Source organism: Monomorium pharaonis, chromosome 11 (genome assembly GCF_013373865.1).
Source record: "Monomorium pharaonis isolate MP-MQ-018 chromosome 11, ASM1337386v2, whole genome shotgun sequence".
Classification (NCBI taxonomy): domain Eukaryota; kingdom Metazoa; phylum Arthropoda; class Insecta; order Hymenoptera; family Formicidae; genus Monomorium; species Monomorium pharaonis.
Window position 1 is genome coordinate 8,170,722 of NC_050477.1, and position 16,184 is coordinate 8,186,905.

General features: G+C 35.3%; 1 protein-coding gene across 3 annotated transcripts in view; it reads right to left on the bottom strand.

Annotated features, from left to right (window-relative positions):
• Positions 1-16,184, bottom strand: part of LOC105840029 — a 172,609-nt gene that overhangs the window by 19,363 nt on the left and 137,062 nt on the right. For all 3 annotated transcript variants that reach the window (XM_036294057.1, XM_036294056.1, XM_036294058.1), the window contains one exon: positions 1,934-1,951. In XM_036294057.1, the coding sequence (XP_036149950.1) occupies positions 1,934-1,951 (18 nt within the window). The remainder of the gene's footprint in view (positions 1-1,933; positions 1,952-16,184) is intronic.

Here is a 16,184-nt window from a genome sequence, read left to right on the forward strand (position 1 = left end):
TACATTCCACCGCAACGAAATTAACCTCATTTGTGCGCAATGAGTCGCAAATTGTTATTCTCAGTCGATAATCCATAATTATTCATTACGCTCATATAACCGTAAATAGTAATTATTAATTTAGCCCAGCGGCAGCTTTTTGTGCACATTCGACCGAATGACACTTTGCATTTGTTCAAATTACGAGCCAATCCACGGTGGCACGCCTTTGGTAATAATAATTACTTGTAATGAACGATATATCGTGCAGAAACGCAAGATATATCGGTGTTGTAAGATGTTAATTATTTCTTATAACATTTTTTGTATACGATATAATCGTAGATAACATTTTTTAATAATTGTTTAAAACATTTTGTGGTATAAATTATAATGAGATATAATAAAATATAATATAATTTAATATCCAAAATAAAATATATTATACAGAGCTAAAAAAAGAAACTCTTTAAAAATATATTTGATTATTTAATAAAAATGGCTATATTTCAAATTGGCTTTGAACAAATTTAATAAAACCATTAATTTTATACATTATTAATTAAATATTAATTACACATTATTAATTAAAATTAAAATGTAAAAATTAAAACTTTTAACTTTTAAAAAAGCCGGAAACGAGCCGTACGAATTTTGATTCTAATAATTCATTGTGTGTGATGTCGCTTGATGATAAATCTCGAGGGACAGGCATCTCTAATTAATCCAATATCCACCAGGTATGGACATTATAGGTGTGTTGTATCCACGTGTTAATCGAATTGTCCCATGCGTACGGTGCATCACTCGCGAATCCTCGTGATAGATTCGAGATTTCGAATTATGAATTCTCTTCTCATCCGTGCCGTCAAATTCCCTTCTATTATTATAACCATGTGCGCCATTCTGGATATTTCTCTAGAAAATTACAATAAACCGGCTTTGCCTTCGCTTTCTCTTCCATTGACATAGCGCAGCTCAAATGAGCAATAATAAAAGAATGACTCTGCAAAATGCACCAACGAGATCCCGCTTCGTCTCTCGATGCAAAGTGAGGCACGCGCATCAACAACCATTGCGTTTATCCCACTTAATCTCCGTTGAGGGTTGAAAAAGACAACAAGCGGAATTTGAAGAGAAAAAGAGATGCAAAACTTCGCGAACGTCAACGCGCGGCATCGCGTCGCGTCTTCGCTTTCGTTTTAATTGTGACTATTCAGAGGCGTCTCCGTGACCGGCATGGTGAACGCGATGGAGACGCGATGCGACACGACGCGACGCAGCAGTACGGCCGAGCCGAGCCGAGCGGAGCGAAGCGCGCCGGCCGTGTCGCATCGTGCCATGTGGACGCTGCAATAAAAGCCCGCACCGTTCCGCGTCTGAAACGCCCGCGATTAAAAAGGGCAAAATATGAATGCACCACGGGACGCATTCCGCCGTGCCCGGTAAACTCTCTTCTCTTTTTTTTTTTTGCGACGGCCGCCACCACGCTATACACTGGTTCGAGGTACGTAGCGCGGGGCGTTTGTTCCTCTTCCCTTACTTTGTTCGAATGCGTTTACACCCGCGCGACAGCGGGCTTTGGACGTGCAACTCGCGCGAAATGCATACGTCCGGGCGCTGCTTATTGTTGATTCGCGTGAATTAGCCAAGCACGTGTTAAGGAGATCAGAAAGACAAAGAAATGTAAACTGCTAATGAGAAAAATCTCAAGCTTTTTATTGAAAATTGGAACAGCAAAAAAAAACAGAAAGTTTCGAAAAAAAAAACTGCGAAAAGAAACGCACGACATGAAAGCTGAAGCACAAATTTTGTGCTATTTGTTAATATGTCAAGTACTGCTAAATTGCAGTCTGTACTTTCGGTCTGTATCAATCATTGCGTGGCACATCTCGCATTAGCATAAATTAATATTGTAATACCTGTATACTGGAGTAAAGTTTGAGATATTCACCTGTCATAGTAGTAGTCCCTGAAACATATAATAAAAGTAATTTATATTAGACAAACAGTCGAAAATAAATATTATTGTTATTATCATTGATTGTATAAGATAGTGTTTTCATTATATTATATTTTATTTTACTTCTATTTTCCTAATGAAAAAACTCTAATGAATTTATTTGTAGAAATTATTTAATTACTTTATTTAATTATTTTAAAACAATTATATCATCATATATAATGGAAAACACAGGAGTACTTAACTTTATGATTTTATATCAATGCGCAAAGTGACAATTAAATTGATATAATATTGTTTAGTAACGATCTTCCATGAAATATAAAAGGTGAAATGCGAGCGTGAAAAACATTCACAAATTCGCGTCGGCCCAAATATTCCAATGTTATTTCGCAATCTATATTGCGGTGATTGGGCACGAATGGCAAATTGATTGACGATTACCAGAGCGTGTAATTTGAACTGCAGGTTCTCCAAAAGAGAACTAAATAACGTTTGCTATTAAATTGCATGATATAAATTTCAGTTTCGTGGTTCAATGTGTCTTATTATTATGTTATATAACGTGTAACAAAATGAATAAGAAAATAATACGGATTTTTCTCACTTTCCTATCATTGAAATAAAGTAAGAATTTAAATGAAGAAATAAGTTTGTTTCGTATATATAACAATAATTTTTGAGAATGTCCTAAATTCTTTTACATGCACATACATATAACGATTTTTTTTGTAAAGCATTATTTCTTGTAAAAAAAAACTCGTTGAAATCCTAGTAAGATAGAAAATGTTAGTCTTCCGATAACATTCCTGTTACTTACCCACCTTATTGTAGAAAATGTACTGTTTTACAAAAAAAAAACTTGTACAATCTTTAGCGTTTTTGCGGTAATCGATTTTATACGCGCCACAAGCGTCATAAATTACATTTCTACGATCGCATGAATATATCCGCGTGACTTTCCGAGGTTTTCCGACGAAGATTCCAAAGATTTTCAAACGCGGTGCCAGCAGAGAGCCGACAAAACGAATCTCCTGGTAATCGAATCGCGTCGAACTTTAATCGAATTCGTCCTACGAGGAGCGTTTCGGTCAATAAATGCTCCATTAGCTGCAGTTTAAACGTGCGATTTCTCGTGGCAAAAAGGACGAAACGGTGAAACTTTCCGCTACGAAACATTTGATAAAAGGGTTACGTTTTAACGGGAGATTGCCAATTACTTCGATCGTGTCGTCAATAAGGCAATACACAGATTCGTCACTTTTTTTAATGCGCGAATGTTTTAAATCCAAAAATATTGTATCAATGAATTTTACGATTAATTTATCTAGGCATTCAAACGTTGGATATTTCGAAAAAAAGAAAGAAGAAAGAAAGAGAGAAATACATAAATTAAAATGCACGCGTTTTTAGCGATTTCTTTTGCCGCATTTTATTATGGTTTCTCATTCTGTGCACCGTATTTTGTCGATTTATCTCTGTCCTCCTTGCTTTTAAACGCCCAAATATATTACAAGGTAATCCTTCCGTCTGATAACGCGATGTTAAGCGGCAGAAAAGCTCACAGGGAAAACAAACAAAAGGTAAATACAAGCTTTCAGGTAACAAACACTGTTGTCGCTCTCATTCTGTATTCATCGGCGTGAATACTGAAAGTTAATTAGCCAATGATAAAAACGCTCGGCAACGGAAGTAAACTCCGTTGTCTAAATAAATACGGAAATGTTATAACGCGTTTTTAGTTCTCTATTATTTACTTATGTATAATTTACTTATGCAAGCCATATATAAGAAAAAGTTGATTATCGTAAAGGATTTTTTCACAACTAATTTTTATATTTTATACTACATGTGTGTTGAACAATATTGCTAATTACTTGTGCGCAAATACTAATTTTATTTTCTTATTTATTTGTACGTGAATTATAAAGAAATATAATTTAAAAAAAAATTAAATCGTATCGAAATCATATCGAAGAATAATCGTGAACTTTTTCCGTTTCCACTGGAACCATGATTGTGAATTGCGTGAACGGTGTTCGTCGCTGAACGTTTTCACAACGCGTCACAGCGCGTCACATTGGAAAAATAGTTGGCAGAATGGCCGAAAATCGATCACGCACGAAAATCGAAAAGCGGAGGCACGTCCGAAACACGCGTGCTGCAGAATAAAAAGGATAGCGTCCCTAAATGGCCGCATGTATCGAAAAAAAATGGCGCCGCAATTAGGATGTCGGGCACCGACCCTTTGTTATTTAAAATGCCTATAGTTTGACATTCTGCTCTTTCTTTTTTATTTATTCAGTTATTCGTTCGTTGTCGGCTGACGACTTTTCGTCGATCACGTACCGACATTTGCTTCTGTTCCATTTTTATCAAATCGTTTACTGTTTGACAAATTTAGCAAATATTACATGCCAACGGCAATTGTTCGAATGTGTTTAAACATACATACAAGATAATGAAAAATCACGAATGAATCAGCAATAATGTAAAATCAAAATATGAATACGAGAATTAATTTGAATAAAATTAAATTTTACCGTAACAACGTAAAATCAACGAGAGCCTAAATTATTATTATTGGTGATAATTAAAAAACGTAGTAAAAAATATCATTAGGAAACAAAATAATTGTCTCATTTCTTATTTTAATTACGCTTTTTTTCAAATAACACGTTTTTGCTTTTTTCAGCTAAAATAACCCGTAATTTTGTTAAAATCTACGGCTTATTATTTAATGTCGGCGGATTACAATAAACACAGTTATTTATAAAATAAATTTAGTATTTATATTCTATTACTTTACTCGAAATGATATATGCATGTTTTCTTTTTTTGTAATATTAACTTGTTGATATTAGCGTGCCAGTATTCCATATAAGTATAATTTTTCAAAGTTTTATTATTTATTATTATTTAGTTATTATTATTTTTTAAAAAAATTAATATATTAACAGCTCTACAATTACAAATTCTGCGCTCGGACGCTGCTATTATTATTATCATTATTACAGTTATTAATGCGATGCGCCTTCGCAACAATTACCAGTGGTGCATGTCCGCAAATTACGTTTATTACAGAAATTATTTACAAAGTGTGATCCACGTGCAACGAAAAGAGAAGGTCGAATGAAGGTAAAAGGAAATGTATGCCGATAAAGCATGCAGTATTTTTACGAATAAACGTTAAACCATTAGCACGCTTTTATGGTAGCCATTTGCGAACTCTATATCTTTCACTATATCTTTCTCTATATCTTTTACCTCTCTCTTTTTCTCTCTCGTTCACTAATTTCTCCTGTCAAAATGATTACCGTTATTCACACTATTCGTGCTATTTCGCCAGTTGACAACAGAAAGCATATTTGTGGCCAACTGAATATTCCTCCACGAGATGATAAACGCAGAAAACGGACGCACGCTCATGTTTGTATTTGTACCTATACGTTTTCATATGTACGAATTTATTTAAATAAATATTTTTCTTTACGCGAACGTTATACGTGCTACGTTTGATATTCAAATAAAATTCCTGTTTGCAGGATTAATTCTAAATATATATTAATTTCAAATCTCTGTATTTAATATCCGAAATTAGTCTTCTTTTTCATCCCGCAGAAAAAAATAAAGGACGTATAAGATGACGATTGATTAAAAATATATTAGAAGACATTAATTGAATTTTCAAGATTTAATATAAGATCGATTTTTTTAAATATTTTAAACAGTGAATTAGACAATCTTGCGCCTAATCGTACTTCATTATACACAAATTCAGAGGCTCCCATGAATTAACCGTTGAGCCTTAAACTTGGACAATTAATCACATGAAATTGAGTAAATTGTTTACAATGCGTGCACCACGAGAGAAGAAAAGGAGGGAAAGCGGTTTACCTGACTATCGATTCTTTGATTCTCCCGACAATGCAATTCCCAAGCTGACACCTTTCGATTCTCCATGATACGATTGACTCGTTATCGTAGCGTTATTGGTGAGCGAACAAAAGGGCGTCGATGAAAGGTGCCGCGACGCCGGCCGCGAAGAACAATGGCGGAAGTCGAAAAGAAAGCCGGAGAAAAAAAAGGCTGGGAAAACTCAATAGGGATAGACGAGATCGAGATCATTGTGCAATTTTCTTTATTCTGAATAAAATAAAATCTTGATAAAATTGGGAAATTATCGCATACGTAACAGCTACACTAATCCTTTGCACAATTCTTATAACTTTGTGATAACATGAGTGAGCTTACGTTTAAGTATTTGAGAATCTGTAGGAACAAGGAGTTATAGTCACAAAATCTAGTCAATTTAAATATATCCGATGTAACAGATAATGGGACTTATTTAGTCCCAGAAAGAAACAAAAAAATAGCTTTTTCTAAATAAATTTATATAATAACAATAATGAATATCAGTCTTAATTTTATGATAATGTGAGAAATTAATGATGCAATTCGATAGCGTTAAGGCGATATAACTCGTGGAAAGCCGGGTGAGTATCGCTCAAGAGAGATCGCAATTACCACAGCTTAATTAACTTCCGGCGCAACATTAGCGAATCTTGAGAGCGATTAATCGATATTCAATTTCGCATGACGCGCATCGTCTGGCCGTGACATGGTGATCTTCGATCCGTTCATGGAATGATATTGTAAGGATGATAATGACAGCAGCAATGATGATGACGATAACGACAATAATCGTTGCGTAAAATCACATTTCTGACGAATTGATGCTATACAATTAACGAAGGGTTACATAAAATCGCGATAGTAGCATGTAATCGATGTATGAAAGTCTTACGGGTGCGTAATTATTAAAGTAAATTGCAGTAATATAACGCAAATGTATTATTAATCTAGTGTAATGTAGTGTATGAAGATGCGCAGAATGAGAAGATAATTGTGCAAATGCATTTCATAATATGTAATTCAAAATATACCATAATATAACTCAAAATACATCATAATATTATTCAAAATTTAACTTTAGCTGCAATTTAATCTTTTTAATTCAATATATAGCGTGGCGCTGTTTTCATTACTCTTCTGAAGTCAATTACACGTTGTCCCTTGAACCTCATATTTTAAAGAAAGCATTGTCTCGTTATCGTAACCGTTATCGGACAAAAGAGCAGCCGAGAAAAATCTTGGCAAGGAACGACAGACACAAGAGTGAGATCAAAGCGACAGGATCGGAAATAGGAATCTGAACTGAACCGCAAAAACTGCTTTCTAAATTAAATTTTTCCCAACTATTTTAGTTCCTTATTCAATATTCATTTGCCATAATTGAGTTAATCTCTTTTCTACCTAAGGATGAAATATGTTTAATCTAATAATTTAATAAAAATTTTGTTGAACAAATTACACATTTTATTTGTGTTAAATTACACATTTCATTTGTGTATGTGTGTATTTATATACATATTTATGTGCGTAAATATAAAATATATATTTAAAAAATATAGAATTATATATATTTAATATAACACAAGTGGATATTGTTAATGTATTTATATAATTTACTTTAAGCTTAAAATACTGGATCGCTAATGGAAAGAATGGGCGCATCGCAAGATTATTACGAAGTTGGCATTAGAGAATTGGTAATCTATTTATAATAATTATAATTTCTTTTTGGGATTCGCGAATACGCATTATTCACCTGCTTATTCACTTCTGCGAAATTCCGCTTGTTTTTGCAGTACACCAAATTACGCAACGCCGAACACACCGAGCCCATTCCGTAGGTGCGACGTTCCGGATAACTCGGGTCCGGGAGGGAAAGGAATTCTTTTCAGGGTCCCCTTCAAGAATTTCAATAAAAGCTCTAACAGTCCGTTGACCGCCACTACATTTTGATATTACCCTTGATATAACTAGGTATCCAATGACACAGGACGATATCTGTTTCCGACGTGCGTTCTCTTATCACACCCTTTGCTCGAGCATACCATTTGAAAATCAGCATATTCGCTTTGTCAGTCAGTTCTTAATTGTTTCTCCGTCCGATCGACACTCCGTTCCGTTCGACCGAGGTCAATCGAACGGGGAGCAGGAGATTTCTCAATACACTCCATGGTAATAACCCAGTATCAGGAAATTAGGTGACTCGGTATCGGGATGATATCTCCCTAGTGTACCCTACCCTTGAGAAGAGGGCACACCCGCGGCCCGACGATCGCGCGCGGACGGTCCGAGGCACTCGATAATCGTGTAATTGAACGCTAACGATGCTGAAATGTGGATAGAGCCCGCTCGACTGCTCCACAAATATGCTCTTCGGTGTTTCACCGGCGGCGGCGGGAGCGGACAGCCCTGTTTGTGCGGTGCTCTCTTGTGTACCGTGCTGGCAGACGGAGGTTACCGAGCGCGTACAATGAACGAGTGCTCTGAATGGATCGCGCCATGCCGCGCCGTGCCGCGCCGTGCCGCTTCAAATCAACCAGATCGGACCACGGCCCGACCACGGAGAATTTTCCCAACGCTGATTTAGTATTCGCGCTTGATTAAGCGCGTCGCTCGCACGACGAGACCCGCTTCCGCCGCGAGCGTTTCGCGCGCATTCGGGCGTTCAGCGTACCGCGCGGTTACTCCACAGACGGCGGGCTTTTATTTGTGCAAGGAGATCTTTCACGCGCGAATAGCTTTCGTCATTAATTGAAGGTTTTTATAACATAAATTAATAAATTTCAGGAACATATCTTTTAATAATTTACGGTTTTTGAAGCAATATTTTGCTTTAGTTCTCGTTCTCGTTTTGCCTTTTTCATTTCAAGAGATAGGAATCTCATATTCTTTTGGGAAAAGTGGTACTTCAAAAAATTTTTAGTTTTTCATCGTTTTTTTTTCTTTTTTTTTGGAAGATGATTCGCGGTGTATTATTGAATCTAGCTCGAAACGCATTTTACAGAACGGATGTGCGTAGAAGGCTAAATATTGCGTGAAAAATTTTGGCGATATTGCGGAAATCGCAGTCACGGCGGTACAATCCGGAATTAGTCCGAGGAGAGGTAAAACACTTGGCGGAATAAAAAGAACGCGGCAGTTCCCGGGCTAAACCGCCGGAACCGGCGGAACGTACAGCGAAATGGAGTCAGCCGGGAACGACGATGGCGGATTAGCCCGCAGGCACGTGCTGCGGACACCATTCTCCACTTCGCTTGAGTGCTCGAAAATCACGTTCGCGCTGAACTCAGCTCGAAAACAGACTACGGCGATATTCGCGCGAATCGCGCCCGCGTCTCGATTCCTGTTGTCTCTTCCAGTGCGGACGAGTCCGCCCTTTGTCCACCACCCTTCGGCTCGTTCGTGCGCTGCAGAGAATGAGAGAGAGAGAGAGACAGAAAGATCGATTCACCCTTTCAGAGATCACGTCATCCTCCTCTGACCTCCCCCTTTTCAGGGACGACTCTTTCGCTCGGTCGTTACCTTCGCGGCCCCGATAGCCCTTCGGGGATTTGCGAGCATGGGTGATACCCCGTTGGACTATATACGCTACCGTAGTAAAACTTGTTCTATTCGCATATAGTAAAGTAGCGAAAAATAAACTACGAGTTATTAAACATCACTATATTCTGCCATATTCGGTGTGTTCTCTTTTTACACGAGTGTACACGGTGTATTATACGGTCCGTGGATTCATTATGACGAATAGAACAAAGGATGGTAAGGTATAACAAGAGGATTTATTAACAAGGATTATAAGGGACCTTAGCGCAAGACAATAGCGTTTCCTGGGAGATCTCGTTTCCAACTCTCCTATCCAGACTATCGTTTCCTCGTAACGAGACATGTGCCGCTGACTGCGTGTTACTATCAATATGGTCTGCGTATTTTTCACATTTTCCATATCAGCGGGACGACAAGAAAAATCGACCGACGTAAAATAAAATCGGATGCTTTTTTTTACTGGAAAAAAACGTGGTCTTTGTATCTGGGAAACGACTCCACTTATAAATTATGCTGACTCAGGGATAGTCTTCCCTCTCGTCTCGCTCCCTTCCGAAAATACAGCAACTCTGATTTAAAAAAAAATTTTTTTTTCCACTGGTTTGAGAAATAACGATGGAATTAAAAGAGAGAGCGCGATTGTTTGTTTTAACTCCAAACACTGTGGCAACTATAACAGCATCGAACATTCACGTGAATTACATTGGTATATTAACTATACGCATGTCAGTAATCAATGTTTAACACGTGGACGAGAGAGAGAGAGAGAGGATGGGGGTTTACCAAGTTACGTCGCGGTTTGCGGTGCACCAAGGGCTATCGTGCACCACATTCAGATGCGCGCATACACGCGCGATATATTGCTTGTTCTAACATAATATTATCGAATTCTCGATCGCGCGAACACTACCCTTAGTTTTGCATAATTGCAACAAATTAGAAGCGTTCTCCGTTCAAAGCCATAATTTTAACAGTCGAGGAAGTTAATAAGAGAAGAAAACCTGTTTACAGTAAAATTATATATGTAATATATTGTTTAAAATTTGTTTATTCTAAATCAATTTTAAAGTATAACTCTATTCTGGTAAAACGTAATTTAAGATCTCTCATTTCCAATTATCTGACCTAAACTACTTAAAATAGTAACTCATTTGTTTATGCTAAAAAGTTTTATAGTTTTACGAACAGATAGTCTATTTCTGATTTTTAATTATATTAATTATATAATTATTTTAATTATATTAATAATATTAATAATATTATTATATATTAATAAAAAAATTCATATGTATAATATAAATTAATAATAAATTGCTTATATCATAATATTGATATTCAATTAATTAGTGAGTTTTTATTTATATAAACGCGACTTTAATAAAATATACGCGTAAAAAAATAAAATGTATAAAAGTAGCTGTCTCGTGCATATTGTTCATTTGAAACGCCTAAATGTCGAAGTGAAAAAATATCAGCCTATTGTGCTTAATAAAGGAGGCGACAATTTTTAAAACGCACGATAATATACCGGCAGGATACCACGACAGGATAATGGTGCGTGCCAGCGACGTTAATTACGCTCCTACGGCGTTTGCAAGTATAATTTCCGAGTGTCGACACGCACACGCGTGCGAGAGCGTGTTCCTATGCAGATTTATATTCCACGGACGCAGAATAATAAGAACTCTTCCTCGTTCCGGATCGATTCGACCCGACCTCAACATCGATTCTTTCCACTGAAAGCGTGACATATGACAAAACTCCAAGTGGAAAAAAGTAACTTCTAAAAATGTACTAAGAGAAATTTAAATTTTTAATTTTTACAAAATAAATTGAACATTTTAAGAATAATGATAATTATTAAAGTAAGAAGTAATAATTAATAATTGTGGTTTTTGTTGTAAAATGTTCTAATTTTCTGTTGCTAAAAAAATGTTTTAAATATTGAGAGAATAAAAAATTTTAAAAATTTTTTAGTTATTATATATTTAATAACAAAAAGGAATCACAAAAAATATCAAAAATGATGTAAAAGTGAGTCATGTAGGATTTTCCTATTATTTTCTTATATCTTATTCCTATATTATTTTCCAATATTCCTACACACAAATAAAATACTATGTACTATTTATGAATATATTTTATGTTCCTTATTAATATCTTTAAGAAATTTAATTTTGCATAATATGGAGCTAATAATGCATAATACATATAATAGCATATATGATACGTGAGTAAAAAATTCTTGCAGAATGCAGTATTTAATCATACTTCACTTTTCTAGTGTAACTTTTCCAGCGTAAGAATTAAAAATCCGACGAGAAGGTAGGGATCAACTTGTTGAAAAAATTACAACTTTCAGCGAGTGCAGCTCAGTATTTGATACAATTTAAAGTCCGTATTTAGAAATCTGAGGGTGTAACGCAAAGCAAAGAGTACCTAATGGACCTCGAATAGAAATGAAGTAGAAACTGCAAGAAGGAACGAAACGCGAACGTCCGCACCTAATAGGAGGATATTACCGGAATAAAATTTTTTGAGTTACATTTAATCTCGGCAATAACCGGCGTTGTTTGGCCGATTGCATCGGCTGTAAATGAGCGCGGGGCGAGTATAATGCGCTTGGCCCCGGAACGACCCGAACTAGGGAAGCACATTAATATACCTAATGGTACTCCGGAACTTGGCTCCGGCCAACCTCCGAGACAAAACTCCCTTAATTGTGCCACTTCCGTTCGAGCGAAAATTTAGCCGGTAACCGCGCTCACCTGCCGAGATTATTAACCAGCACCTGACGCGGTGCGTCTATTGATAGATAATGTTTGAAATAATGTAATACTTGGTACTCGAATAATACAGAGAATAAATGCTGTCACTCATCCACATGCAAAACCGCGCATGCGTTCATATATATTAAAAGAGATTTTCGTTTAACGTAATATATTAATTATTAACGCATTAAGTATATGTTCAAATATAAATGTTTTAAAAAATAATCTAGACATTTAATTTTTAAAACCATCATATCTTTTAAATTTTTAAATTGTTTGTTACAGACCTATAAAAATATTATAAATCCGTGTCTCATTTCTTTTAAAAATGCTTAAAATCCGGCAATTTTTAAAATTAAAAAATTTTTTGAAACTAAATGTTTTGTGTGAAATATGTGGAATATGTAAAAAAAATTTTAAGTATTTTATCTTTATATCCAGTTATATAAGATTCAAATATGCTGGGATTTACGGAAAGTTGTCAAGTTTCGCAAGCCCGCAAACTTGCAAAAATCTAAAGATTTCAAAATCAAAGGATTTGCGTATTATAATATAAATTTGATCTTTATTATATAAATCCAAGAATTTAAAGTTCAGCAATGTAGAGATCTAAAAGCGCGAAATTCTCTAAGAATTGAGACATAGGAAATTAAATGTTTCCACGGTAAAAACGGTATTGGACAGTACCTTGTTTTATTTTGTTTTATAAAAAAAAATCATATTGGCTCGCAAGAAAAGTATCGCCCACTGCCAACCAACGTGTCACTCCCACGGCACCATTTAGTAACCCCCAACTCCTCGTCTGTCTTCATCATTTATTCTCCAAGGGTGGCGTAATAAAGCTCGGCAGATATCAAGCTCGATAGAAGTCGGCGTAGCTGCAAAACGATCCCCGTGACTCGCTTATCCGGCCTTGTATGTAAATGTTGACATGTTTTCTGAAGCTGGAAACACACACATGCACACACGCACACACTTACACACACGGTGACACACCTGCGCGCATGCCGCAAAAGGAAAGTCGTGTTATCTCATGTAAATCTTCACGGTAGCGCGATAAGCGTGAATTTCACCGCTCGCTTATTAATATTTATGTCCGGCGTTAAAGGGGTTGGCGAGGGCAAGCTAACGTCTACAGGCCACTTCAAAAGCCCCCGACTACATTTTCTTATTCATTTCCTTAATAGAACGATTACGACACATTTGCTAAAATCTAAGATTCTCTATCTCTCATATGTCTCTTGAATTATTAAATCTTTAAATTGTTAATATAAAACGAATATTATAAGTTTTCAAATCGAAGAAAAAAATTTAATTTAATTTTTAACTAGACACATCGAGATATTTAGAAATTGCATAGAGGAGTTTTACATAGAAGTTATTGTATGGAAGAAAAATCGATTTAAAATTATTAAAACTGAATGTATCTATAAATCCAAGTTAAAACATTAAATTTACTATTATTAATTATTAAAAATTCAAATTTGAATTGAAGTATCTAAGAATATTTAATTTTTAAATGGAGACATTTATATTATTCTAAAATTTAAAAACACTAAGGAATGATTAAAAAATTTAATCTGAAAGTTGAAAGTCTCAAAATGTAATTTAAATAATGCAATAACTTATTATACATTAATAAATTGCATACATGTAGATTGCATTTCCGAAATTAATAAAATAAAGACACTAAAACAATGTTCATACTTTTCTGCCAAAATAAAAAAAAAACAGTAATAAAACAAAATATCTCGAATAATGCAGTGAAATTGCATACATGTTTAATTTGCAAATAATTATTCCGGTCATTCGTCTGAGAAATACACGAAACTATTTCGAGCCGTGGAAGGAAGTCTCGCTCTACAAAATGCACTGCGTTACTATGCACCCTGTTGCAACAAGCAAACCTAATTTACACAAACCGCAGGAAATGAACGCACGAAGGAGATGAAAGGGAGAGGAAAAGGAGGAAGGAGGACACGTTAAGGCTGTATTTCCATCCGCAGAGATAATGCTACTCCTTTATCTCAATTTTTCGGTGCTAAATTAATACTGTACGCCTGTGAATAGCAATTGCGTTACTATTAAGAACTTACTGGTATGTGTAACTTCATAAACATTAAAATATTAATTATTGTCTATTTATCAATCTTTTCTATATCTAAAATGTATATTTGATTCATATAAAATATAATCAATAAATATATAGTATTTAATACTAATAATTAAAATAAAATATAAGAAATATATCAACGTATCAGAGAATTTTTTAATTACATAAAGTTAAAAAAATTAAGTGGATGAAAAAAGAAAAAAAGAAAGCGATAAAACTGCGTTTCAAATTTCATCATTTTGTCCAATTAAAAGTAAATTTTTTAAGAAAAATTCTTTCGTGTCCTCTAGAAAAAAAATTTAATTCCTTCGGCAAAAGTTATTTAATTGAGACATTTTCAAATGGCAACCGAATATATTTTATATAATCAAAAATTTTTATATAATCAAACATTTATTTTATTTAATCAAAAATTTGTCTTCTGTATAAAAAATATTTATACTAACCAAATAATTTTGTTTCATACGTTTTAACCAAGTTATTTATTTTATAACAAAACATTTTTCTCTTGTATTCAATATGTACGTAATTTAAAAAATTTAAACTAAACTTTCAAAATTACAATAAACGATAGTCTGTTTCCGCTAAATAAAAGAGATAGACAATATTCAAAATATTCAAAAATCTGTAATTGAAAAGCAGCTTAATAAATAAATAAACAAAGCGTGTATGGAAACTGATAGATGCATATCAAAATAAGCAGAAGTAACTAATAACTGAATTTGACGGGAGAAAAAACATGGATTGTTAAAACTTCGCGGCTGTTGCCACATGATTCGCAAAAAATCTACAATCACGTGATCTCGATAGAGGAGGAGAGGGGTGCGGCAAGAGGATTAACGGACGGACAATGAACGGGCGATCTTGCTTGAATGGCGTGCTGAAGCGCACTCGAAACCGAGCCGAACAATTCACGCGTAATTCTCGTAACTGCGATATTCGCGTTTCACTGCGATTTCCGTCTCGACGAGGTCGGATTTGGCTTTCCTGCCAGTTTCAAAGATCTTACTCAAGGCTCTCAACGCGATTCGGATCGCAGAGAATTCGATTCATACATTTTGCAAAATAATAAACTTCTATATTCTATTCGACTTCCTTCTTTAATATATTTCACCATATAATTATTGAAATTATCATACTATCTTACACCATCTGCCCGAAAGAGGAAAATGGCATGATATAATTTTGGCGACAATGTGTAATCTGTTCATCAATCTTAACAAGTATGGTATTCTATTTATGTCCCAAATCAAAGAGAAACAATATTTTCCGTCTCTTAAAAAATATTCATGCTTTTCGCATTATTAATTTAATATTTAAAAGAAAAATGATAATTATTTTAAAAATTACGTGCGCTGCAACGCGCAACATAAAAGGAATTAAGTCATTAATCTTGTGATAATAGTAAATAAAAAGGAAAAAAATAAAAGGAAAGGAGACTTACAATCTATGTTTATAATACTGCCTCAACTTTGCGGGACACCCGGTACATGTTGCATTAAGCGCTGCGCGACGCTGCCCCGCGACTAATTGGGAGCGGTTAATGAGGTGACGCATTTTTATTGTTCTTCCGGCTTGTTAAGCGACCTGTTTGCTTCCGTAACACGTACGCCGGGAACCCCGGGAAGGCGCAGGGATAGCTGGGAATCCCGCGGATATCCTGAAATTGTCCCGAATACCCGCGCGAATCCCGGAAACGCTGGCGGAATATTTTTCGCGGCTTTGCCGACCCGTTGGATTATCGACATCGGCGCTATACACGTGCGTTTATTCGCACACGCGTCTCCGTTTAAATAAACGGGGTCGAACGAATTCATAATTAAATCGGCTTGATAAATAGAAATAAATGGATGGCAAGACAGTGGTGTTATCAACGGACACGCCGTGCGAAATAATTTAG